Below are 26,931 nucleotides of genomic sequence, written 5' to 3'. Positions count from 1 at the left end.
CACCCATGTTCAAGGGTAACAATGCTGCTCAGTATGGTTGTCACCCAATGACAGGAGGTGTGTTAATTACAGGATTACTGGGTTAAAAAAAAAAAAAAAACTAATGCAAACACCACATTTAAGGTCTGCTAAGCTGCAATACATTTTTGTTCTTGGGTTTAGATATGCTTTAAGTCTGTCAGGATAGATTATAAATACAATGGGTGTTTTAATTTCTGTAATACCCACTAAAAGTCATAAAGAAGAAAAATAGCGTAAATTCATGATTTTTTTTCTTTCGTTTACGTGTGTGCTGTCTGAAAACACTAATGTGCTCATACTTCTGTATGGACGAATAGATAAACTTAAAGTATTTATTTTTTGAATATACTGTACATGGTATATTTGTAGACGGATGCTGATATCTTTCTTTTTCCATTTGCAGTTGAGCAGACAGAGCCTGCAAAAGTGATATTGAATGGGGAACAGGAGGAAAACATGGAGGTCGCTCCTAGTGATAACGCTTCAAAAGAGAAAATAAAGGAAGATGGCCAAGCCGAGACAGCAGAAATCAATGCTATAACACCAGTGTCTGAAGAAAATGCAGAGTCTCCAGAACAATCAAATGAAAATCAGTCAAGTGAAGTGGGGTTCAAAAAAGTGTTTAAATTTGTTGGCTTCAAATTCACTGTTAAAAAGGATAAAACTGACAAATCAGAACCTGTACAACTCTTAAATGTGAAAAAAGATGAAGCTGAAGTAAATGGCACATCTGGTCAAGAAGAGCATATCAGTGCTGCTGCTGAAGGCAACACACAGACACAGCAGGAAACCGAAGAGGATCTCCAGCAAGCAGAAAGTCTAGATGGGGCTCCACAGCCTGTAGAAAGTCCAGTTGAAGTACCCGAGGAGGCACAAATGAAGGAAGAATCACCAGAGACGCAAAAGATAAAAGAACCAGAACCAGAAGTGGAAAAAGATAAAAAGTCTCCAGAGTCTCCAACAAACACAGTTGTCGCTGAAACCTCTTCCCCGTTTAAGAGATTTTTTACACAAGGATGGGCAGGGCTGAGGAAAAAGACAAGTTTCAAGAAATCAAAGGAAGAAGATCCTCAGGAAGTAGAGAAACACATTCAAGTTGAAGAGCAAGAAAAGACTGAAGCAACAGAAGCTGTAAAAGAGGAGGGCGAAGCAGCAATGGAAACTGTTGAAGAGCAGGCAGAGGAATCAAGTAAATCTGCAAGTGAAGGACTAAAGTCCTCTAAAGAGGAAGATTCTCAGATCGCTCCTGAGGAAACCAAAGCAGAGAAAGCACCATCTGATCAACCAGAAGACCAAAAACCAGAAGAAATTGTGAAAGCAGATGAGTGTACATTGCAGGTAACAGAAGACAAAGAAAATGTTCCTGAAATTGTTACATCTGCATTGAGTATCCCTAGTGAGGTAAAGGCTGAAATTGATAACTTGGAAATTAAACCTGAAAAGGAAATAACAGATGTACTCAGTCCAGTTGAGGTAACAGGTGAATCACAGCCGGAAGTAGCACCCAAATCTGAAGTACCTGCAAGCAATCAATCTGAGTTGCATTCCAGTACTGAAAGTGCTGACCCGGAAAAAGGGCAAGAAGTAATTACAACAGAAGCTGAACTGTTATCCTCTCAAGAGAAGGTTAAAGCTCAAAGCAGTCCTTTGAAAAAGCTTTTCAGCAGCTCTGGACTAAGAAAGCTGTCAGGAAAGAAGAGCAAAGGAAAGAAAGATGATGATGCTAAGGCAGACGTGACTGCAGAACCTGCACCTGCTTCATCTGAGTCACCAGAGGCTGCAGAAGTAAATGGTGGAGATAGCTCAGCCTCTTCTCCTGATGAGTCAGCAGAGACTTCTCCAACAGAAAAGCCAGTAGAGGAAGAACCACAGGTGGCAGACTTGGAAGGTGAAGGAGCAACATCTGATAGTGAAAGAAAAAAAGATGGAATTATACCATGGGCCTCTTTTAAAAAGCTTGTCACTCCAAAGCGACGTCCAAAGAGACCATCTGAAAGTGATAAAGAGGATGAGGTTGAAAAAGCCAAAACCTCAACTTTGTCCTCTACCGATAGTGGAGGTTCAGTGGAAAATCAGGAAGCAAGCAAAGAACCTAGCGAAGAACAAAGACTTGAAAAAAGCACAGAAGAAAATAAAAAGAAAGCTGACAGTTCAGTTTCATGGGATGCCTTAATATGCGTTGGCTCTTCTAAAAAACGAGCTAGAAAGACTTCAGATTCAGATGAAGAAGAAATTCAGAGATCTCCGGAGGAAAGCAAGAAAAATGATGGAGACACAGTACAAACTAAAGAGCCTGAATCTGAAAGTCCAATCACAAGTTCACAAGAACAACAGGTTCAAGAAAGCCCATCACCAGATCAGGCTAGTAGCCCTACAGAAGGAGATGGGGTATCGACTTGGCAATCATTTAAAAGACTGGTTACACCCAGACGAAAATCAAAAACTAAAGCAGAAGAAAAAACTGATGAAACTGCTGTAGTATCTAATCCAGAACAGTCTACCTCAGAGGGTGAAGGCAGCAAGGAAGAATCTTGGGCATCGTTTAAAAAGTTGATACCTGGGAGAAGGAAGAAAAGATCAGATGCCAAACAGGAGCAGGCTCCCCTCAGTGCTGATCAAGCAGTACATGAAAGTGCTGAAGATGACTCGGATGAACCTGCAGTAGTTCCTTTGGCTGAGTTTGATGCAGCTGAGCTAGAAAAACTAAATGCCCAGAAGTGTGTTGTAGTATCTGGTGCTGCTGATGTTTTAGGTGAGCAAAAGGAGTCACTTGAAAAACCCAGTGATGAACTTATTCATGCAGTTACAGTGACTTTAATAGAGGGAGAAAGGGCAGTCACTAGTCTTGAAGAAAGGGCTCCATCCTGGATTAGTGCAAAGGTTACTGAGACTATTGAGCATGCAAAAGAAGTTGAAGAAACCGCAGAAAAAATTAAAACTGAAATTACTGTTGAAGAAACTGTTGTATTTAGCACTGTTTCACAAGTTATGGCAGAAACGCAAAGTACTTTAATTAATGAAGTTGAATTAACGTCAGAAGCTCTAACTGCTCTGGAAGAGGCAATAGAAACATCATGCGCAGAAGAAACTACTGAAATGCTGTCTGCTGTTTCACAATTAGGTGAATCAGTTTTGTCTACTGAGCAAGCTACACCTGTGCCAGAAGATGATGAAAGTGTACAAACTCTACAAGAACAAAAACAGCTCACTGATAATATATTACATGCTGTTGCGGAAAGTGCAAAACTTTCCTTTGATATTATAAACTCAGAAAGTGTTAATGTCTCACCTGATGTAAAGGAGGGTTTACAGGAAACAAACCTGGAACAGAGTGCTACTACTTTGACTAGAGACATTTTTACCGAACTTGTAGAGAATCAAAAGACTGCCTCCAGTGTGGTGGAAGAGCATATTGAGGAAGTCATCATTACTGTTACCAAGAAAGCGACTGAATGCATCACAACTTCTTTAGATGAAACTGTACAAGTTAGATCTGTGGAAAAGCTTAGTGAGCCTACTGTGGAACAAACAACGACTGTTGATAAAGATGAATCTGTCTCTGAGAAGCCCAGTGAAAGTGTCTGTGTTTCTGCTTATGATCAGGATACAAAAGGTGCCTACAAACCTGTTTTATATGCAACTCCTGAGAAATCGGGTGAAGATTTAAAAAATTCTGCTGAAGTCCAAGTGACAGAAGAAACCTTAGATAGTGGTGAGACAAAAGTAGTGGTTGAAGAACAAATTACAGAGCTTGAGACTGCTTACAATGAGCTGTCTTCTCAAGAAATAGCAGACCCTTTTAAAGGAGAACAGACTGAAGAATATGATTCCATTTCTGTTTCTCTTTTGGCTAAGGAATCTGAGGTTGATATTCCAACTGTAGGTGAGTCTGGAGTTACCATTTCATTTGAAAACCAGTTGCATGCTGATGAAAGTAATATACAATCTGAAGAACGTGTTTCTGTGCATACAGATGTGCAGGCTGAAATGAGTGTCCCAATCTCATCTGACAGAGAAGCTAAAGAAAGTAACACTGTGTCATCTAAGCTGCAAGAAGATGCTATTGTTGCATCACATGTGAAGTATGTTAAAGAACCTGCCCCTATATCAGCTGAGCTACAATTTAAAGATGCTGCTCCTATGTCACTAGAGACTGAGCCAGATGTGCAGAATGTAGAAGGTGTTCCAGTGGCTACTGAGGTGACAAACCAAGAAGGTGCTCCTGTGGCAGATGAAATTAAAGCTGTGGCATTTGAAATGCAAGCTGATGAAAGTACTCTTGTGGCAACTGAAGTGGAACTTAAAAAAGAAGGTGATCTGGTGCTACCTGAGGTGCAAACTGAAGAAGCTGCTCCTGTGTTAGCTGAGATGAAGGTTGAAGAAAGTACTACTTTGTCAGCTGTGTTGAAGACTGAACTGAGTGATGCTTTGTCACTTGCTGAAGAAAGTGCCCCTGTGTCAATTGAAGTGCAAAGTGAAGAAAGTTCTCCTTTGCTGCCTGAGTCGCAAGTAAAAGAGGGCACTTCTGTGCCATCTGAGTTGCAGACAGAAGACTGTGCTCCAGTGCTAGCTGAGGTGAAGGCTGAAGAATGTGATGCTGTGCCATCCGAAGTACAAACAGAAGTAGGTGCTTCTGTGCTAGCTGAGGTGAAGGCTGAAGAAAGTGATATCATGACACGAGAGATGCAGGCTGAAGAATGTGCTCCTGTACTATCTGAGGTGCAGAATAAAGAAGCTGCTTCTGTACTATCTGAGATGCGGGTTAAAGAAGCTGCTTCTGTGCCATCTGAAGTGCAGGTTGAAGAAGCTGCTCCTGTTTCATCAGAGGTGCAGGTTGAAGAAGCTGCTCCTGTGTCATCAGTGGTGCAGGCTGAAGAAGCTGCTCCTGTGCCATCTGAGGTGCAGGTTGAAGAAGCTGCTCCTGTGCCATCTGAGGTGCAGGTTGAAGAAGCTGCTCCTGTGTCATCAGAGGTGCAGGTTGAAGAAGCTGCTCCTGTGTCATCAGAGGTGCAGGCTGAAGAAGCTGCTCCTGTGCCATCTGAGGTACAGGTTGAAGATGCTGCTCCTGTGTCATTGGAGGTGCAGGTTGAAGAAGCTGCCCCTGTGTCATTGGAGGTGCAGGTTGAAGAAGCTGCTCCTGTGTCATTGGAGGTGCAGGCTGAAGAAGCTGCTCCTGTGCCATCTGAGGTGCAGGTTGAAGATGCTGCTCCTGTGCCATCTGAGGTGCAGGTTGAAGATGCTGTTGCTGTGCCATCTGGGGTGCAGGCTGAAAAATCTGCCCCTTTGCCATCTGAGGTACAAACTGAAGAATCTGCTTTTTTGCCATCTGAGGTGCAGATGGAAGAAGCCATTTCTGTGCCACCTGAGATGCAGGTTGAAGAAGTTACTCCTGTGCCATCTGAGATGCATACTGAAGAAGCTTATTCATTTACATCTGAGGTGCAGGCTGAAGAGGTTGCTCTGGCACCATCTGAGGAGCAGGCTGAGGAAGCTGCTCCTGTACCATCTGAGGTGCAGGCTAAGGAAGCTGCTTCTGTGATATTTGGGGTACAGGCTGAAGAAGCTGCTCCTGTACTATCTGAGGTTAAAGCTGAAGAAACCGCTCCTGCACCATCTGAAGTTCAGGCTACAGTAGAGGTTACTGTGACAGCTGAGATGCAAGCTGAAGATGTTCAAGTATTAACAGGAATGCATACTGAAGAAGGTTTCCCTGTTTTGGCTGAGCCTCAAGCTGAATGTGTTCCTGTGCCATCTGAAGTTCAGGCTGATAAAGATACTTCTGTGCTGAATGAAGTTCAGGCTGCAGAAGATTCAAAAGTGACAAATGAGGTGCAGGCTGAAGAAGGTGCCCCTATGTTAACTGAAGTGCAGACTGCACAAGATGATTCAGTGACAGTGGAGGTTCAGGTTGAGGAATGTGTTCATGTGTTGGCTGTAGAAAATGTACCTATTCTTACTGAGGTCCAGACTGAAGAAGGTGGCCCTGTGTCAGCTGAAGTGGCTGCTGAGCATGTCCCTGTGTCAGATGAGTTTAAAGCTGTAGAAAGTGTCTCTGTTACCAAGGAAAAGCCGGGAGAGTGTACCGCCTTGTCAAGTGAAGTAAAGATTGATGAAGGTGGTCCTGTTTTGCCTGAGGAACCGGCAGAAAAAGACTTTGCTGCATCAACAGAGCTACAAGTTGAAGAAAGTCACCCTGCATGTGTTGAAGGTGAGGCTGAAGAAGCCATTAATATGTCAGATAAAGTTGACGTTGAAGATACTACTCCTGGATTCGTTGAAGGAATGGTTGAAGAAGTAGTATTAGTTGAGGAACAGGCTAAAGGAGAAGTGTTGGCTGAAGAAGATGTTCCAGTATCAGCTGAGGAGCAGGATACCAAAGATGTTCCTATTTCAGGTATTGCACAGGCTGAAGAAGATGTCTCTATTTTATCTCAGGGGCAGATTGAGAAAGGTGTAACTACATTAGTCGAAAAGAAGGTTGATAAAGATGTTGTGTCAGATGAACTGTCAGATGAATGTGTTTCTGATGTGCAGACAGAGACCTTCGAGCAGACTGAAGAAAGCATCCTAGCAAGTGACATGGAAAAAGTTATTTCTGTTGTGGATGATCATTTTGACAATACTGGTACCACAAGCGAGCCACTCAACGTTGAAGATACGAAAGCTCTGGATGAGGAAACAAAGAAGGAAGGGGGATTTACTATTGAACAACATGAAGATAAATGTGAATCTGGGTCCCTAAGTAATGTAGTTAATCAGTTATCACTGATTCAAGAAGTCACAGAGGTAAGAGAGGAAATATTCACGACTGAAATTCCAGAATTTGAAACTTCAGAGGCTAGCAATGTATCTGAGACAGTTACAGCTGCTGCAGTAGAAGAAAATATGTTAGAAGAGACTGTTAAACCTATTGAAACACCATCAGATTGCATACAGTCTTTTGAAAAGCCTGACCTAAATTTACAGTCAGAAGACCACACAAAAAATCCAGAGGAGGCTCCAACCTTAGTGGCATCTGTTTCTCAAAAGGCTGCAGCTATTGTAGATGCTGCAATTGAAGCAGCAACAAATTGTTTTGTGGTAGATGCAAGCAGCCAAGATGAAACACCTAAAGGCACTACAGTAACACACCAAACAGAAGAAACGATTGTAGAAACAAACAACACTAAAACCAGTATTACCACTACTGTACATATTACAGTTGCGACAACAGTGGAAAAAGTTATAGAAAAAATGAATGATCATGAATGTGTCAGCACTGAAAGACAGAATCAGGAAGATGAATTTGTTTCCCAAGTTCAAGAACCTGTACATGAACCAATAAATGTCCTTAGTACTTCAGCACAAACCAAAGGAATTGAAACAGATGACAAAAATAAACCATCAACCCAAGAGTGTTTCGTCATTCCATCTACTGATTTGGTGGACTCCGAACCAGCAGGGACCACACTTAACGTGGAGGAAGAAAGCAAATCCTCTCCTATAAGCATTCAGGAAGATATCCATAAAACATCCATCCAGACAGATTCTCCTTCTACAGATACCCAAGAAAAGGCACAGCCTGTGGAATCCTGAGATTGAATGTAAGTTAAGAGCGCTGAAATGCATTTATTGGATATCTGGAAGTTTCTGGGAGACCTGTCCTGAGAGAATCATGTATGATGCCATTCTGAAAAAGCTGGTTTCCTAAAATGCTTTATACCACCGGGTTTAATACTTTGTGGGTTACTAACCAGGAATAAGCATGTAGCAAGTAAGAGTGAAGTCAGATCTCCTGATTTGCATGCTTGTTCCTGGTCTGATACAATTATGAAAGCCAGCCTGCACATTCTCTCAATACAAATTTCCTTTTAGTGATCCAGTTTTCATATTCAGTGCAGTGATGTTAATCTGAATGCGCTTTTCAAATGTGTGAGATGCATTGATTTATGTTTTAAAATTAAAGAGACCCTATCACTTTGTCCATTTAGGGTAAAGTGACAATAGGGTTGATTTACTAAAATCTGGTGCAGCTCTGCATAGAAACCAATTAGCTTTCAGGATTTTTTTGTTGGCAAAGCTTAATTGAACAAGCTAAAATTAGAAGCTGATTGGCTAACATGTACAGCTGCACCAGATTTTGCACTTTGCGTTTTTAGTAAAGCAACGTCTATGTCTCTGTAAAGCCCCTCCCCCCAAAAAACTCTTTAAACTCATATTTTCAGTGCTCCCTCTCCATTTCTGCTCCCATCACAACCAACACTAAAGTCCCTAATATCAGCTACTGCAGACCCATACCCAGAAGTACTAAGTATTGTAGCTGAGCACAACGAAGGTAGGCACAGTGAGGGAGAAGTTGGCATAGGAAATATAACTGGGTTGGGGGAGCCGTGTCACTTTGCCATGAAGGGGCAGGGGGACAGTGTCCCTTTAAGCTGTTAAACCCCTTGTTTTGTGTTCAAAATAATCTTGATCATCTGGAAAGTAGTTTCACAATATTCATTTACAAATGTAGTGAAACTGTGGACAGGTTATGAATATTTAAATATTTAGTTTTTTTTAAAGCTGAACTCCAGGTATGGTTCTTGGACCATAGCCTGGACCAATGTAAATATTTATATATATATATATATATATATATATATATATATATATATAATATATACAGTATCTCACAAAAGTGAGTACACCCCTCTTACATTTTTGTAAATATTTTATTATATCTTTTCATGTGACAACACTGAAGAAATGACACTTTGCTACAATGTAAAGTAGTGAGTATACAGCTTGTATAACAGTGTACATTTGCTGTCCTCTCAAAATAACTCAACACACAGCCATTAATGTCTAAACTGCTGGTAACAAAAGTCAGTACATCCCTAAGTGAAAATGTCCAAATTGGGCCCAAACTGTCTATTTTGTGTGGCCACCATTATTCTCTAGCACTGCCTTAACCCCTTTGGGCATGGAGTTCACCAGAGCTTCACAGGTTGCCACTGGAGTCCTCTTCCACTTCTCCATGATGACATCACGGAGCTGGTGGATGTTCAAGACCTTGGGCTCCTCCACCTCCTGTTTGAGGATGCCTCATAGATGCTCAATATCACATGCTTGACCAGTCCATCACCTTTACCCTCAGCTTCTTTAGCAAGGCAGTGGTTGTCTTGGAGGTGTGTTTGGGGTCCTTATCATGTTGGAATAATGCCCTTTGGCCCAGTCTCCGAAGGGAGGGGATCATGCTCGGCTTCAGTATGTCACAGTACATGTTGGCATTCATGATTCCCTCAATGAACTGTAGCTCCCCAGTGCTGGCAGCACTCATGCAGCCCCATACCATGACACTCCCACTACCATGTTTGACTGTAGGCAAGACACACTTGTCTTTGTACTGCTCACCTGGTTACCGCCACACATACTTGACACCATCTGAACCAAATAAGTTTTATCTTGGTCTCATCAGACCACAGGACATGGTTCCAGTAATCCATGTCCTTAGTCTGCTTGTCTTCAGCAAACTGTTTGCAGGCTTTCTTGTGCATCATCTTTAGAAGAGGCTTCCTTCTGGGATGACAGCCATGTGGACCAATTTGACGCAGTGTGCGGTGTATTGTCTGAGCACTGACGGGCTGACCCTCCACCCCTTCAACCTCTGCAGCAATGCTGGCAGCACTCATATCTCTATTTCCCAAAGGCAACCTCTGGATATGACACTGAGCACGTGCACTCATCTTCTTTGGTCGACCATGGTGAGGCCTGTTCTGAGTGGAACCTGTCCAGTTTCAGGGTCTTGGCAATCTTCTTATAGCCTAGGCCATCTTTATGTAGAGCAACAATTCTTTTTTTCAGGTCCTCAGAGAGTTCTTTGCCATGAGGGGCCATGTTGAACTTCCAGGGACCAGTATGAGAGAGTGAGAGCGATAACACCAAATTGAACACACCTGCTCCCCATTCACACCTGAGACCTTGTAACACTAACGAGTCACATGACACCGCGGAGGGAAAATGGCTAATTGGGCCCGATTTGGACATTTTCACTTAGGGATGTACTCACTTTTGTTGCCAGCGGTTTAGTCATTAAAGTGGTCGTAAACCCTTTACAACCACTTTTTACTACAGGTAAGCCTATAAGAAGACTTACCTGTAGCTACCCCGGATATCTCCTAAACCTGCATGGTTTAGGAGATATCCCCTGTATCAGCATGTGCCGATGTCATTGGTACATGCGCACTGAAGCAATGGCATGTACGCACACATGCGCGGGAGTGATTTAATCGCGGCTCCGGCCAATCACAGCGCCGTAGCCCGCAATACCCAGATGTATCTTCGGGAGCAATGTTGCTGGCCGGAGCGTTGTAGGACTGCTGCGGGGGCTTCGATCTAAGGTAATTCATAATGAGCTAGTAGCTATGCCTACTAGCTCACTATGCCTTTGTCTTGCAGGTTTTTTTTTGTTTTTTTGTTAGTGGGTTTACAACCACTTTAATGGCTGTGTGTTGAGTTATTTTGAGGGGACAGAACATTTACACTGTTATACAAGCTGTACACTCACTACTTTACATTGTAGCAAAGTGTCATTTCTTCAGTGTTGTCACATGAAAAGATATAATAAAATATTTACAAAAATGTGAGGGGTGTACTCACTTTTGTGAGATACTGTGTGTGTGTGTGTGCATGTGTGTGTGTATGTGTATATATATATATATATATATATATATATATATATATATATATATATATACACACAGTCGGTCCATAAATATTGGGACATCGACACAATTCTAAACTTTTTTTAGCTCTATACACCACCACAATGGATTTGAAACAAGATGTGCTTTAACTGCAGACTTTCAGCTTTAATTTAAGGGTATTTACATCCAAATCAGGTGAATGGTGTAGGAATTACAACAGTTTGTATAAGTGCCTCCCACTTTTTAAGGGATCAAAAGTATTGGGACAGATTAACAATCATCCATCAAATTTTCACTTTTTAATACTTGGTTGCAAATCCTTTGCAGTCAATTACAGCCTGAAGTCTGGAACGCATACACATCACCAGACGCTGGGTTTCATCCTTCCCTGGTGATGCTCTGCCAGGCCTCTACTGCAACTGTCTTCAGTTCCTCCTTGTTCTTGGGGCATTTTCCCTTCAGTTTTGTCTTCAGCAAGTGAAATGCATGTTCAATCGGATTCAGGTCAGGTGATTGATTTGGCCACTGTATAAAATTCCACTTCTTTGCCTTAAAAAACTCTTTGGTTGCTTTCGCAGTATGCTTCGGGTCATTGTCCACCTGCACTGTGAAGCGCCGTCCAATGAGTTCTGAAGCATTTTGCTGAATATGAGCAGATAATATTGGCCAAAACACTTCAGAATTCATCCTGCTGCTTTTGTCAGCAGTCACATTATCAATAAATACCAGAGAACCAGTTCCATTGGCAGCCATACATGCCCACGCCATGACACTACCACCACCATGCTTCATTGATGAAGTGGTATGCTTTGGATCATGAGCAGTTCCTTTCCTTCTCCATACTCTTCTCTTCCCATCACTCTGGTACAAGTAGATCTTGGTCTCATCTGTCCATAGGATTTTGTCTAAGAACTGTGAAGGCTTTTTTAGATGTTGTTTGGCAAACCCTAATCTGGCCTTCCTGTTTTTGAGGCTCACCAATGGTTTACATCTTGTGGTGAACCCTCTGTATTCACTCTGGGGAAGTCTTCTCTTGATTGTTGACTTTGACACACATACACCTACCTCCTGGAGATTGTTCTTGATCTGGCCAACTGTTGTGAAGGGTGTTTTCTTCACCAGGGAAAGAATTCTTCGGTCATCCACCACAGTTTTTTTCCGTGGTCTTCCGGGTCTTTTGGTGTTGCTGAGCTCACCGGTGCGTTCTTTCTTTTTAAGGATGTTCCAAACAGTTGATTTGGCCACACCTAATGTTTTTGCTATCTCTCTGATGGGTTTGTTTTGTTTTTTCAGCCTAATGATGGCTTGCTTCACTGATAGTGACAGCTCTTTTTATCTCATATTGAGAGTTGACAGCAACAGATTCCAAATGCTACTAGCACACTTGAAATGAACTCTGGACCTTTTATCTGCTCCTTGTAAATGAGATAATGGGGAAATAACACACACCTGGGCATGGAACAGCTGAGCAGCCAATTGTCCCATTACTTTTGGTCCCTTAAAAAGTGTGAGGCACATATACAAACTGTTGTAATTCCTACACCGTTCACCTGATTTGGATGTAAATACCCTCAAATTAAAGCTGAAGTCTGCAATTAAAGCAAATCTTGTTTGTTTCATTTCAAATCCATTGTGGTGGTGTACAGAGCCAAAAAGATTAGAATTGTGTCGATGTCCCAATATTTATGGATCTGACTGTATATATATATATATATATATATATATATATATATATATATATATATATACCATACTTGTGGGATCGCTGTGGAAGGGCAGATTCACTATAGTGATTGCTGCTACTACTACCCTCTGCATAGTAAAAGCAGGGCGTCCCTCTCTTGACAAAGCCACCTTTCACAGAATGACTTGTATTTTTTTTATGAATACAAGGCATTCTCTGATTGAATGAGGTGGGATGGTGACATAACGATCATGATTCAAAAGCTCCAACTACTACAGTGATCACCTTAGAGTTATACAGGTATTTGAAGGTTTTTTACCTTAATGCAGAGAATGCAATAGGGTAAAAACCTTTTGAGTTTAGAACCACTTTAAAGTCCAGTAATGTGCAGGGTCTTCCCAACTAACCGTGGCACTGCTCTCACAACATAGATTTTGTGCTGTGTTGGAAAGGACAGCATAAAGATAACTGTAATCAACACATTACACTTGCCTCCCACAGTTCTTTAAGGCTACATGCACAGGGATGGTTTGGCCTGTCAGCGTCAAATTCTATTTCACCATGTATTTGAGCTTGCTGGCAGCAGGGATGGATGCTGCACCTGTGCCTTCTGGGCACCTGACAACGTCAGGATTTGATGCTGATGGGGTAACTGGCCCATGTTCACGAGGCCTTAAGTGGAATTAATTCCACCTATCTTTTGGAGCTGAAGATGGTGCCATCTTATCCTCTAGTTAGATCTGCAGTTGCCATGGTGCTGCACAAGTGATCAGCCATAATACCAGCCATATGAGGGCTTGAAAGTTCATTAGAGAGCTGACATAAGCACACTGGCAACTGTGATGGTTACCACCAAGGATTGGCCTTGAATGTAGCATGCACTGCACATGTGCTAGTAGGCAGAAAACCACTTTGGCATGTTTAAATATTGATTTAATAACATTCATTAAACATTTCTAATTTGGGGTTTCTTGTTGGAAACCGCTAAATCAGTAAGTTTAGTTCCACTTTAAGAAAATGTTTTCAGTTCTTCTTGAAATGTTATTGGTGCATACATGAAGATGAAGAGTCTGAGATAGATCATCCATTTGTATCCTTAAAGCAGAACTCCACACAAAAGGAGATGTTCTACTTTAAGTCCTCCTCCCCTGCCACATTTTTCATGCCTTTTCTGAGGGGAGGGGGGGAGTGGGTACCTAGTTTTGACAGGCACCAACTCCAACTTCTGCTCAGATAGCCTAAGCGATCTAAGTAGCAGTTCTTCTCTCCCCCTCCTTTCCCGCAGTCTTCTGGGACACTTCACAGGTCCTAGAAGATTGCAGGTCTATTCGCAAAGTGTAGCCTGTCTCGCACATGCACAGTGGACAGACGGCTGTGAAGCCGAATGCAGCATAGCCGACTGCCCACAGTTAGGATGCCAGTGACAGGAACCCTAAAGCTTGTGAAGAACTACAGGATTTGTAGCTGCTGACTTTTAATTTTTCTTTTCCAGAGTGGAGAACCTCTTTAATCGTCCTTGTCAATCACCATAGTCCTGACCCTGATAACAGGAAGAATAGGGAGACATTTGCTGGTACAAAAAATATCGGCCAACATTCTGCCCATGTGTATGTCGGTCTGTCCGTTCGGCTGGCTTCTGTCAGGCATGCATGCTGGAAAACCAGCAGCCAAACGACTCCCAATCAGCGTTCTCAGCCAATGGCAGAGAGTGCTGATCAGAGTGTTTTATCAGAACACAACAGCTTAGCGGGGGAGATTGCTGGACTAACCTTGCATAGTTAGTACAGCCACTCTGAACGGAGCTGTCAGTTTTTTTTTCCGTGCAACCCGCAGGCTTGCACGAAAAAAAAACCTGTAATGTGTACCAGACATTAGTCCTGACTCTGTTAATAGGAAAAGTTATAGATGTATTATCATGCTAGATTATCCTTTTTTACTCTAGATGTTTATCAGTCACCATAGTTCAGATTCCTGTTGTTTATTCAATGTAGATGTATTAGGCTTTTTCCTGCATTCAAATATTTTATAGGTGGCAGAAACCTTGGAATTTAAATTGCTGTCTCTGAAAGTGATGATAAAAGGAAAGCAGTTCACCCAACATATAAACAACATACACTATTGCATGTGCTAAATAACACAAGTATATAATAAAGTAATCTTCCTACAAATTTCTCCTCTTGCCTAATGGGTGGAGATACACTGAATACAGGGGTGGCTGAAGGGTAGAGCCACTAGCAGTGATGGCGAACCTTGGCACCCCAGATGTTTTGGAACTACATTTCCCATGATGCTCCACTACACTGCAGAGTGCATGAGCATCATGGGAAATGTAGTTCCAAAACATCTGGGGTGCCAAGGTTCACCATCACTGCACTAGGGCAATTGTTTTAGTCCCAAGATGAAAAAGACCTCATTATAGAAAGTAAATTAGTATTTTCAAGTCTATGATACAAAATGTTAATGCTTGCATTTTATATTACCCTTAAAGTGGTGTTAAACCAAAAATATAATATATTGTAGCTTACCAATCATTAGACGTAGTGGCTGTATTAGTTTTCATTTTTTAGGCTTTTTCCCTCTGTTTTCACCTGGCGATCTGGCCAGTAACACCTTTTGTATTAAAGTGCCCCCCACTCTGGATGAAGGAGCACAGGGCCAGAATTGTACAGCAACATTGTAGGTCTTGTGGGAGGGGAGTGCTAGATGTACAAGCAGATTTAGATACACTAACAAACTGAAGCCAAACTCCAGCTCACACTTTATAAGCAATTACAGCAACATTTTTTGTTTCCTTTTCAGATAAAGGTTTTACATGAATAAATAAAATCTGGTCATTGTAAGCACCCCTGTCAGTGGTAAATAGTTTGTCGCATCCCTGTAACTGATACATCTGCAAAAGAGTTTGTTTTTTTGAAAAACAACAGACTTACTAGGTCAGATCACCAGATGAAAATAAAAGAAAGAAAGAATAAAAAAAAGAAATCTAATGCAGCCATCACATCTATGAATTGGTAAGCTGCAATATAATAAATGTTTGCTAATGGGTTTAATACTGATTTAAATATTGACCTGCGTTTGCAAGTACAGTTATTCATACATTTTGGTTATAACATTGGTAAATATTAATTATACATCCCAGTACTAATCTTTGCTTTCTTAACTAGGTACTCAAGAAGCATTACTGAAGAGATAAGAATGTGAAAACTGTAATGTGAAAAGCTGATTTTGAAGAGTGGAGCGCATCAGCCCTCACTAAAATATGCGACAATCCTGAGGTTTCACCAGGAGCTTAATTCAGAAATTGTCCCCCAGTTTCCATCTAATAAATGTCCTCCTCAAGGCTTTCCTGTATTCTTGATTGAAAAGCTAAACTTTAACATGACACTAGGGAGCTGTATTTCCAATTGCCTGGTGTGTGATATAAAAGCCTTTTTTTTAAGTTTGGCTTAAAGCTGTATGTTTAGCAAGTACAAATATCTGAACGTATACTACCAGTGTTCTAAAATCTTGTAAACGTGTTCAGAAACGATGGGGGACACCTTGTGTATTTGTTTATACCTTCAAACCTGTTCTCCACTTTATTGTATATTTTCTTTTTTAAGTATATATGTATTAAAGAAGAACAAAACAGCAAACTAACCGAGCATACAATGCCTGTTAACGAGAGATAACTGCATGTAAAAAAATAAAATATATCTGCAGCTTTCCTTTAAAAAAGGACAATTTCTTTAACCAAAGCCAGACTTTAATGCTAAATTTGGAGAAAGCAGGAATTGGTTTGCTGTTTTATAGTCTTCTTAAGAAAGTTACTGGCTTAAGAAAAGAATCTGTAGAAGTTATTGTTTACGGTGACATTTAAATTATTACTCAGAGCTATTATAAATAATACATACCTATATATTAAGTGCACTATACAATTTATTAAGACACATTTTCAGCCTCTTACTTTAGCTTTCTTTCTGTAGGTCACATAGATGATCTGTGTAAGTGCAAGTTTGCACCTAAACTATTGGTGACAAAAGTGACTACCGTAGAACGTACTTTAGCAGTTTTTATTTGCGTTTTTTTCTTTGATGGTTCTTGCAGCCCAAGTGGGGAACCTTTTTTTCTAATCTGGAAGACTTTAAATTGGCTTGATAGCACCATTTATGGGACTGATCTTTTTTTAATGTATTTTCATTATGCTTCTGTACATTTTGCTAAACTGGGATTTATAAACTATGTAAGTTTAAATAAAAACTTTTGCTTTTATTTGTTTTTTTTTTTTTCTATAAAGTTACATGACATCTCTTCCTAGGTACACTGTATGGCCAAACGTTTGTGGATAATTGACCACCACACCAATATGAGCTTGTAGGACATCCTATTCCAAAGCCAAATTTTTAATTCCTTGTTTTGTTTTGTTTTGTTTAGTGGAAAGGAGAAAGACTTTTACTTACTTGATCCTCTGCTCCCCCAACAGGCAGCGCTCCTTCTTAGTCTGGCAGTGGACTGCACCTCTGCATGCCCATATCCAGAGTAGGGCTATGGACCCTGGTCTGGTCTTCATGAAGTCAGGACTCTAGACCTCTGGAGTGTGGGGGTGTGGAAGCTGCGGGCACTGGTCTAGCTATGTGAGTATAGCCTCTCTGCAGAGAATATTTTTTTAATTCCCAGAGTTGGAGTTTAAGAAATAAGTGAAGGGTACTTTTAACGATACAGCACAAAAGGATATTTTAGACAATTGTTCACTTCCAAACTGATGGCAACAGTTTAAAAGGCCCCTTTCTGCTCCAGCATTAACAAAGTACACTAAGCCCAGTCCTTAAAGAATTTGATAAATTTGATGTGGAGGAATTTAAATGTCCTGTACAGCAACCTGACCTTAACCCAAATGAACTCATCTGGGAAGAAATGAAAAACTGACTGTGAGCCAGTTCCTCACCTCCAACAACACTACTAATGTCTGCTTAGTAAGTAATGGCTTAGTTCACATTTACTTTTCTAAATAACCAGTCTGAACATAATTAAAGCATGATTCCAACCAAAATGTTTCATTTTTTTTAGTTTTGACTAAAATGGTTAATAATTTCTTGATGCCTGTGCAAGAAATAGAGGGTGCAGTAGTCATTGGTACAGGAAAACAAAACGGCAACAAAAAAAACAGTGTGGCAAACTGTAACCCTCTGTAACTCTACTAAAATGTGTTCTTACTTTTGTCTATATCCATGTTGGAGAAATTTTCCATTTCCGTTTATGATCGTGACAGGAGGTAAAAAGAGATCTCCCCAACAGGGACACAGAGGAAATAAAAACCTGTTGAATACTCTTGCACTTCTGGGTATGAAGGAGCATGTGACTCACTCCCCTTCCTCCCATGATGCCTCACTGGATGCCTGAGTGATCAATCACCCTGCACCAATGCTGTCATGTGCGGCAAGGGGTGCCCTATGTAACCTCTGACAAAATAAATGTAATATGTGAGTAGCAGTGTAGTGAAGGTGAGGAAAATGTAAATATCCTAATGGAAAAAAAAAACTGTGTATTTGCCCAAATTTTTTTTTTTATTATTTATATTTTTGGATAGAGTTGGAAAGGGTTAAAATCATCTGGTGTTTTTTCTTTTTGAACCCCAATAATAGCAACCAGACTTTGACTGTCAATCTCTTCATTTCTCCAAGTAAAACTAAGCTTAATATGACACGTTCAGTTAGAGATTATTAATAAAGTTAATAATAATGATTGGTAATAAAGTTACCTTTATTAATAGTATTATAAAAAAACATGAGTTAAAAAATCTTGGCCAAGTAATAATGAAAATATTACTGGTACCAGTAACTGCCTCTACATATCCACAACAAACACATGTAAATATATAGTACTAGGAGTCTGTACATAGATAAAATCCATATAAATTTACAAAGACCACACTGGGCACTACTGGTACCAGTAGGATTTTCATTATTACAGGACCAAGAATGTTTAACTCATGTTTTTCATAATATGTTGTTAATAAAGGTAAATTTTTTCTAATTTCTAACTGAACATGTCATATTAACCTTACTTTTGTTTGGAGAAATTAAGGGGTTGGCAGTCAAAGTCTGATTGTTAATATTATGGTTTATTTAATTCTTATACTGATGACACCCCAGGTGGTTATATATTTTTTCATTCATATATAATTTTTCTATATTTGTAGAAACATAGACCTGGTTGAGTTGTTTTTTTTTTCCATCTTTATACCATTGCAGAGATCTCCCTTCTCATCCTGTTCTGTGGCCATAACAAGATGTGAGAGAAAATCTCTAGAAAGGGGAAACAGCTGTTATGACAAGTGTTCCGGCTGGAAAATTTCCGCTCTATTCTTATTCTCGTAAAGACTAACATTTTGGGATTATTCCTCCATTTATGCCCATGTGACCATCATCACCAGGACAAACATGAAGGGTGATTCTCCTGGGCATGAACACAAAGAGGAAGTGAGAGTAAATTTCTACAAAGTGGTGGGGGGGATTCCCCTCCTAGTCAGCTGTCACCTGAACAAGTGTCCCCATCTGAAGATTTCCCCTCACATATTGTTCCGGTGATAACTGTAATTCTAACTAATAACTGTAACATTTTGAATTTTCCATCACATCCTGGCTCGGTGACATTCAATCTATCTCAGACACCAATGAAAGACATGGTTTCCAACCCTTCCACCCTTCTAAAATTAAAAATGTTTTGACTTCAAATATAATTTCAAATATATGTAGACCCAGTCATGAAAATCTTATATAATCAATACTAATAACATGTTAAAGTAATCTAAAAAGCAAATTTCAATATTTTTACATCTGCAGCTTTCATTAAAATATTTGGTGAACCGGTCCAGGTTCTTGTTTAGGAATTTCCTTTCACAGGGTGATAGAGCTAATCCTCTGTTTTGCAATTGTTCTTCTCTGCTGTCACACTGTCATATTTTAATCTCTACCAATGGAGACTACAAGCTGACATGCATTGTGTAGGCATGATCCAAAGTTATCACCATCAGAAATCCCACACTGAGAACTGATGTGCAGAAGTTGTAGATAGTAAATGGCTGCAGGAGATAAGTAGTGTTGATATACAGCAAGAAATAAAAAAGGTGAATTTCTTGTGGCATGCAAACTGTTTCCCAGTTTTCTCAGAGAGGAGAAGATTATACACTTACACTATTAAAACCAGACATGTATCAATATTGCTGGAAGTGTTTTGTTAATGTGAGCCAGATCCTTCAAGGTTTTAAAAGTGGATTTTAATAAATTGGTTATGCAATGGTGGTGTGCTTTGTTTGGTATATTTGTGTGGTGACCTTCTGGAGTCTGAGCAGAACTGAACAACCCAGTAGAGTGAGGTTTCTGTGAATGAAGTGTATTTGTCTTGTTAATGGTAATCTTCTTGGTGTCCCATCCTTTCTTTAACAGGGAGGATAATTAGATGAGATAAGAACTAATTATTTTTGTGGAATTAGACATTTTAACATTATACTGTAATGTGTATTTCATGTTTGTACCTGTAGATTCTATTTTGGCCGACGCAGGTGAACAGTAAATTTTTGCCATTCAGGATGACCTACTGACCTCCCCATGTCACTGCTGTAACAAAGTATCTACATGGGAGCTGCCATTAAAACAAAGGGCTCTCAGCAGGATTCAAATTTCACACATCAGCACACATCACACATCAGCACTACTTCCTACTAGGGATGGGCTTTATGTTCGGGTCGAACATGAGTTCGACTCGAACACTGGCTGTTCGCCCGTTCGCCGAACAGCGAAAAATTTGAGGTGTTCGCAGCAAATTCGAAAGCCGCGGAACACCCTTTAAAAGTCTATGGGAGAAATTAAAAGTGCTCATTTTAAAGGCTTATATGCATGGTATTGTCATAAAAAGTGTTTAGGGACCTGGGTCCTGCCCCAGGGGACATGTATCAATGCAAAAAAAAGGTTTTAAAAACAGCCTTTTTTCAGGAGCAGTGATTTTAATAATGCTTAAAGTGAAATAATAAAAGTGTAATATTCCTTTAAATTTCGTACCTGGGGGGTGTCTATAGTATGCCTGTAAAGGGGTGCATGTTTCCCGTGTTTAGAACAGTCTGACAGCAAAATGACATTTCTAAAGGAAAAAAAGTCATGTAAAACTACTATCGCTACTATCACTACTACCTGGGGGGTGTCTATAATATGCCTGTAAAGGGGCGCATGTTTCCCATGTTTAGAACAGTCTGACAGCAAAATGACATTTCCAAAGGAAAAAAAGTCATGTAAAACTACTATCGCTAATATCACTACTAACTACTGTAAAACTACTATCGCTAGCGCCGGCTATAATGAATTGTCGGTCTGGCAATACACATACAGGTTCATTGATAAAAACGGCATGGGATTCCCCCACAGGGGAACCCCCGAACCAAAATTAAAAAAAAAAAAAAATGCGTGGTCCCCCTAAAATCCATACCAGGCCCTTCAGGTCTGGTATGGATATTAAAGGGAACCTCACGCCAAAATGAAAAAAAAAAATGGCGTCGGGGTCCCCCTCAAAATCCATACCAGACCCTTCAGGTCTGGTATGAATTTTATGGGGAACCCCATGCCAAAATTAAAAAGAAAAAATGGTGTGGGGTCCCCCCAAAAATCCATTCCAGACCCTTATCTGAGCATGCAACCTGGCAGGCCGCAGGAAAAGAGGGGGGTGAGAGAGCGCCCCCCTCCTGAACCGTACCAGGCCACATGCCCTCAACATTGGGAGGGTGCTTTGGGGGGCCCCCCAAAGCACCTTGTCCCCATGTTGATGGGGAGAAGGGCCTCATCCCCACAACCCTTGCCCGGTGGTTGTGGGGGTCTTATCGGAATCTGGAAGCCCCCTTTAACAAGGGGACCCCCAGATCCCGCCCCCCCTTCCTGTGTGAATTGGTAATGGGGCACAAATGTACCCCTACCATTTCACAAAAAAAGTGTCCAAAAGGTTAAATACAAGAGACGTTTTTTGACAAGTCCTTTATTAATTTCTTCTTCTTCCATCTTCTATCTTCTGGTCTTCCTTCGGTGTTCTTCTTCTTCCTCCATTTTTTCTTTTCCATCTTCTTCTGCTCCATTTTCTTCTTCCTCCGCTCTTCTCGTCCCGCATCTTCCTCCGGCATCTTCTCCGCTCCGTCCGCACGATCTGCCTCAGTGGGAGTCTTCCGCCGTGTGACGCTTCGATTCTTCTGACACTTCTTATTTAACCCGGTTAGGTAAACGGGTGACCCCCCCCCCCCGACAACACGGGGAAAGCCTCAGGGAAGTCCCCGTACGTCTGAAGAGGGAGGGGTCAGTGGGTGGCCCTGCCCTCTGTTATATGATAAGTGTCACAAGAACCAAAGCGTCACACGGCAAAAGACTCCCACTGTGGCGGAGAAGAAGCCGGAGGAAGATGCGGGATGAGAAGAGCGGAGGAAGAAGAAGATGGAGAAGAAGAAGATGGAGGAAGAAGAAGAACACCAAAGGAAGAAGAAAGAAGATGGAAGAAGAAGAAATTAATAAAGGACTTGTCAAAAACCATCTATTGTGTTTTTTAACCTTTTTGACACTTTTTTTGTGAAATGGTATTACCAATTCACACGGGGGGCAGGATCTGGGGGTCCCCTTGTTAAAGGGGGCTTCCAGATTCCGATAAGCCCCCTGCCCACAGACCCCCACAACCACCGGGCAAGGGTTGTGGGGATGAGGGCCTTCTCCCCATCAACATGGGGACAAGGTGCTTTGGGAGGCTACCCCAAAGCACCCTCCCAATGTTGAGGGCATGTGGCCTGGTACGGTTCAGGAGGGGGGGCGCTCTCTCGTCCCCCCCTCTTTTGCTGCGGCCTGCCACCTGAAAGGTCTGGTATAGATTTTTAGGGGGACCCCTACTCCATGCCATTTTTTTTTTAATTTTGGCACGGGGTTCCCCTTAATATCCATACCAGACCTGAAGGGCCTGGTGTGGAATTTAGGGGGACCCCCACGCATTTTTTTTTTAAATTTTGGTTCGGGGTCCCCCTGTGGGGGAATTCTATGCCATTTTTATCAATGAACTTTTATGTGTATTGCCGGACCGACAATTCATTATAGCCGGCGCTAGCGATAGTAGTTTTACAGTAGTTAGTAGTGATAGTAGTGATAATAGTTCTACATTACTTTTTTCCTTTAGAATTGTCATTTTGCTGTCAGACTGTTCTAAACATGGGAAACATGCGCCCCTTTACAGGCATACTATAGACACCCCCAGGTACGAAATTTAAAGGAATATTACACTTTTATTGTTTCACTTTAAGCATTATTAAAATCACTGCTCCCGAAAAAACGGACGATTTTAAAACTTCTTTTTGCATTGATACATGTCCCCTTGGGCAGGACCCAGGCCCCCAAACACTTTTTATGACAATAACTTGCATATAAGCCTTTAAAATGAGCATGTTCGTGTCCCATAGACTTTAATGGTGTTTGCGTGGTCAAACAAATTTTTTGCCTGTTCGCATGTTCTGGATGCGAACCGAAACGGGGGGTGTTCGGCTCATCCATACTTCCTACCTCGGTTTCATCTCCTGTGGGATAATCAGTGGGATGTAGACAGCTCTGCACTGTGCAGTACAGGTGAGACAAATGATCCCAGCATGATCCCATCAGCTATCTGCACATGTAGACATGTGCCAGCATAGGCAGAACTTTAGAATCCAGGCCTGTTTATACAAAGAAGTGAACGCTTATATTAAATTGACAGGTTTATTGTTGCATTATTTTTTTACTAGCTGTCTGTAAATAATAGATGGCTGGCAACCCTGGTAGGATAAGCAGCAAATTGGCCAAATACAGGTTTTACTTGTAGGAAGTGATAGTAGGGGTGGAATAAAGTGACTTTCCCAGGGTTGGAAAAAATCCAAAAAGACGTTACCTTGCAAGAAAAGAGCTCTAATACCTCTCTTGCAGGATTTGTCTCCTACCTCTGCTCTGTTCCGGTGCTGCAACTTCCATCATTCACCTTGGCTTTCAACACTTCTAAGAATGTTGATTGCCTGTGTCCTCTGCCTTGCATTGTGATTCCACCCTCTTGCTCCTATGTCACTACAGGACATCACATAGCAGTGATGTAGAGGCTAGAGAAAGGTACCATGACATGTGATGGGAGAAACAGGCATCTGACACACTTTCAGGCTAAAAGACTTACAGAGGCTGTAGTACTGGAACAGAGCAGAGGAATATCGCAGTACCAGAGAAGCAAGTGTATACTTATAGTTACATAGTAGTTACATAGTAGTTGAGGTTGAAAAAAAACACAAGTCCATCAAGTCCAACCTACCTATGTGTGTGATTATATGTCAGTATTACCTTGTGTATCCCTATATGTCGTGGTCGTTCAGGTGCTTATCTAATAGTTTCTTGAAACTATCGATGCCCCCCGCTGTGACCACCTCCGGTGGAAGGGAATTCCACATCCTTGCCGCTCTTACAGTAAAGAACCCTCTATGTAGTTTAAGGTTAAACCTCTTTTCTTCTAATTTAAATGAGTGGCCACGTGTCTTGTTAAACTCCCCTCCGCGAAAAAGTTTTATCCCTATTGTGGGGTCACCAGTACGGTATTTGTAAATTGAAATCATATGCCCTCTCAAGCATCTCTTCTCCAGAGAGAATAAGTTCAGTGCTTGCAACCTTTCCTCATAACTAATTTCCTCCAGACCCTTTATTAGCTTTGTTGCCCTTCTTTGTACTCGCTCCATTTCTAGTACATCCTTCCTGAGGACTGGTGCCCAGAACTGGACAGCATACTCTAGGTGCAGCCGGACCAGAGTCTTGCAGAGCAGGAAAATTATCGTTTTATCATTGGAATTAATCCCCTTTTTAATGCATGTCAATATTCTGTTTGCTTTGTTAGCAGCAGCTTGGCATTGCATGCCATTGCTGAGCCTATCATCTACTAGGACCCCCAGGCTCTTTTCCATCCTAGATTGCCCCAGAGGTTCTCCCCCCCCAGTGTATAGATTGCATTCATATTTTTGCCACCCAAATGTATTATTTTACATTTTTCTACATTGGACCTCATTTGCCATGTAGTTGGCCACCCCATTAATTTGTTCAGATCTTTTTGCAAGGTTTCCACATCCTGCAGAGATGTTATTGCCCTGCTTAGCTTAATATTGTCCGCAAATACAGAGATTGAACTGTTTACCCCATCCTCCAGGTCTTTTATGAACAAATTACCATATATACTCGAGTATAGGTCGATCCGAGTAAAACTCGAGGCCATCATTTACCACAAAAAAATGGGAAAAACTTATTGACCCGAGTATAAGACGAGGGTGAGAAATGCAGCAGCTACTATAAGTGGAAAAAGAGGGTCAACAATGCCCATCTGCAGCTGTATACCTCCCTGTGTCCTGTGCATGTGTCCTGTGTATATGTGCATGTGTCCTGTGCATGTGTCCTGTGTACATGTGCATGTGTCCTGTGCATGTGTCCTGTGCATGTGCCCCTGTGTATGTGCCCCTGTGTCTGTGTGCATGTGTCCTGTGTATGTGTGCATCCTACCTGTGTCCTGTGCATGCCTCCGTGTGCCGCTCTGCACCGATCAGCGTGTCATAATACAATTCGGCCATTATACTGTTCAAAAGCCGCGCCTCCTCCTCGTCTGTGATAAGCAGAACACTCCATTTCCCAGCAGTCAGCGGTCAGCCTATCACGGACATTCTCTCATCCTCATACCACGGACGAGGATGAGAGAATGTCCGTGATAGGCTGTACACTCACTGCTGGGAAATGGAGTTTTCTGCCTATCACAGACGAGGAGGAGGCGCTGCTTTTGAACAGTGAATGGCTGCCGAATGGTAATAGCACACGCTGGCTGCCGTCTGCCTGCATGACATGCTGATCATGTAGGCAGACGGTGGTGATTCGAGTATAAGTCGAGGGGGGCACTTTCAGCCCAAAAAAAGGGCTGAAAATCTCGACTTATACTCGAGTATATATGGTAAACAGGACTGGTCCCAGCACAGAACCCTGGGAGATGCTGTACACAGGTATCTCTGCTTTTGCAAAGCACCCTCGTTTCAGAATATTTGCTATCCTGACAAAGTCACATTAAATGGTAAGTTAACTTTTTTCTAAATTCCAGCTCCCCTATGTATCAATATAACATTACTGATTACAACATCAGTTGCAAAAAATAAAAGCTTTCTTTGATCTTCACAACAAGGCCTTACCTTGGCCCTTGCTGTGTTCCTTAGAAAGCTTCAGAGACTTCTTATAAATACTCTCAGTGAGTAAGTTACTTCAAGAAGATGGAAACAAGTGGATCCACTTTTTCATTCACTCAGGAAGAAGCTTTACAAATTATGTCTCAAATATCTAGAGCAAGGAATTTTTTGATTGGTACTACACCCACACATAATACTCGTTCATGGGAGAAATTGCTTAAAAAGCACACATCGCTGGAACTACATGGACTGACCCTTGCTGAGTACCATCGGGTACAGAGGATCCCGAGGGGCTTGCAGGTGAGATTGACTCCAACATTATTTAATGATAATGAGGAATTTAAGAATACTTTCATGCAAATTCTTAACAAGTGTTCATTTGATCTCATGACACTTACCATCTCCTATATTCATAAAGAACTTGCTGTTCTAACTGAACAGATTAAGCGAGTGGAGCAGGACCTCAGCACTTCAGTGACAGCTGAGGAGTTTACCAAATTAAAAGAATTGGTTGATGCAAATATCAGTAAACATGGATTGGATCTAGAAACAAGGAAACGGAATAAATTTGACCGAGACATTGAGGACTATGAGAGGAATCAGGTGTATCGATGGCCCCGCCCATACAACCGACGCGGTCGTTCTGATTATGGAGGTATGAGAAGAGAGGTCTCTGATAATTCCTTAGCAAACACTGATACTGATTCTTCATCCAGTTTTTTACATCAAGGCCGCCATGGAGGATATCCTCGGATGCAAACTCGCTCCGGGCTGAACAGGGAGGATTCAGTGGGAACAGGAACAGTCTCGCAACACACGAGGCAATCGGGGTCGGGGGAGAGAAGCCTGATTCATAATATTTCAAGGCGGGTCCTGTCGCCAGAAGAGGTAGGACTTTTTAATCGTGGTCTCTTATTCTGTCCCAAAAGTCATTTAAACGCTTTCCAATTAGATCAAGATATTTATAGACTGTTCCGCAATATCAGATGGAAAGTCCATTTCATTCACAAAACTTTCGTTTTTGAAGATACAGCTGATGATTCATTATTCATTCCTGATTGTAAGACGTTAGACTTACAAGTGAAAATCTAAATCTAAATCTGTACCACCTACCACCTAGAGACATTTGCCAAAGAGGTAACCCGTGAAGTTAAAGATTTGGTGTCCCGCATTGATTATCATGATCATTTACCTAATAACTCATCGCATAAAGAAAGGACAGCTCTGTGGGTTCTTAGTAAATGTGATGATGTGATAGTAAAACCTGCTGACAAAGGGGGAGTGGTGTTCATTATGGATCCCCAGTTGTATGAGCAATAGATCAATAACCAGTTAAGTGATCAATTGGTATATAA

At 41.5% G+C, this 26,931-nt stretch overlaps 1 protein-coding gene across 2 annotated transcripts in view; it reads left to right on the top strand.

The window, feature by feature from the left end:
- The window catches only part of AKAP12 (A-kinase anchoring protein 12), a 228,060-nt gene extending 211,437 nt beyond the window's left edge, over nucleotides 1-16,623 (top strand). For both annotated transcript variants that reach the window (XM_073627778.1, XM_073627779.1), the window contains 3 exons: nucleotides 425-3,904; nucleotides 3,995-7,604; nucleotides 15,537-16,623. In XM_073627778.1, the coding sequence (XP_073483879.1) occupies nucleotides 425-3,904; nucleotides 3,995-7,596 (7,082 nt within the window). In that variant the 3' untranslated portion in view covers nucleotides 7,597-7,604; nucleotides 15,537-16,623. The remainder of the gene's footprint in view (nucleotides 1-424; nucleotides 3,905-3,994; nucleotides 7,605-15,536) is intronic.
- Nucleotides 16,624-26,931: the final 10,308 nt, after the last annotated feature.

Source organism: Aquarana catesbeiana, linkage group LG04 (assembly GCF_042186555.1).
Source record: "Aquarana catesbeiana isolate 2022-GZ linkage group LG04, ASM4218655v1, whole genome shotgun sequence".
Taxonomy (NCBI): Eukaryota; Metazoa; Chordata; class Amphibia; order Anura; family Ranidae; genus Aquarana; species Aquarana catesbeiana.
This window is presented reverse-complemented; position numbering and strand designations above follow the sequence as displayed.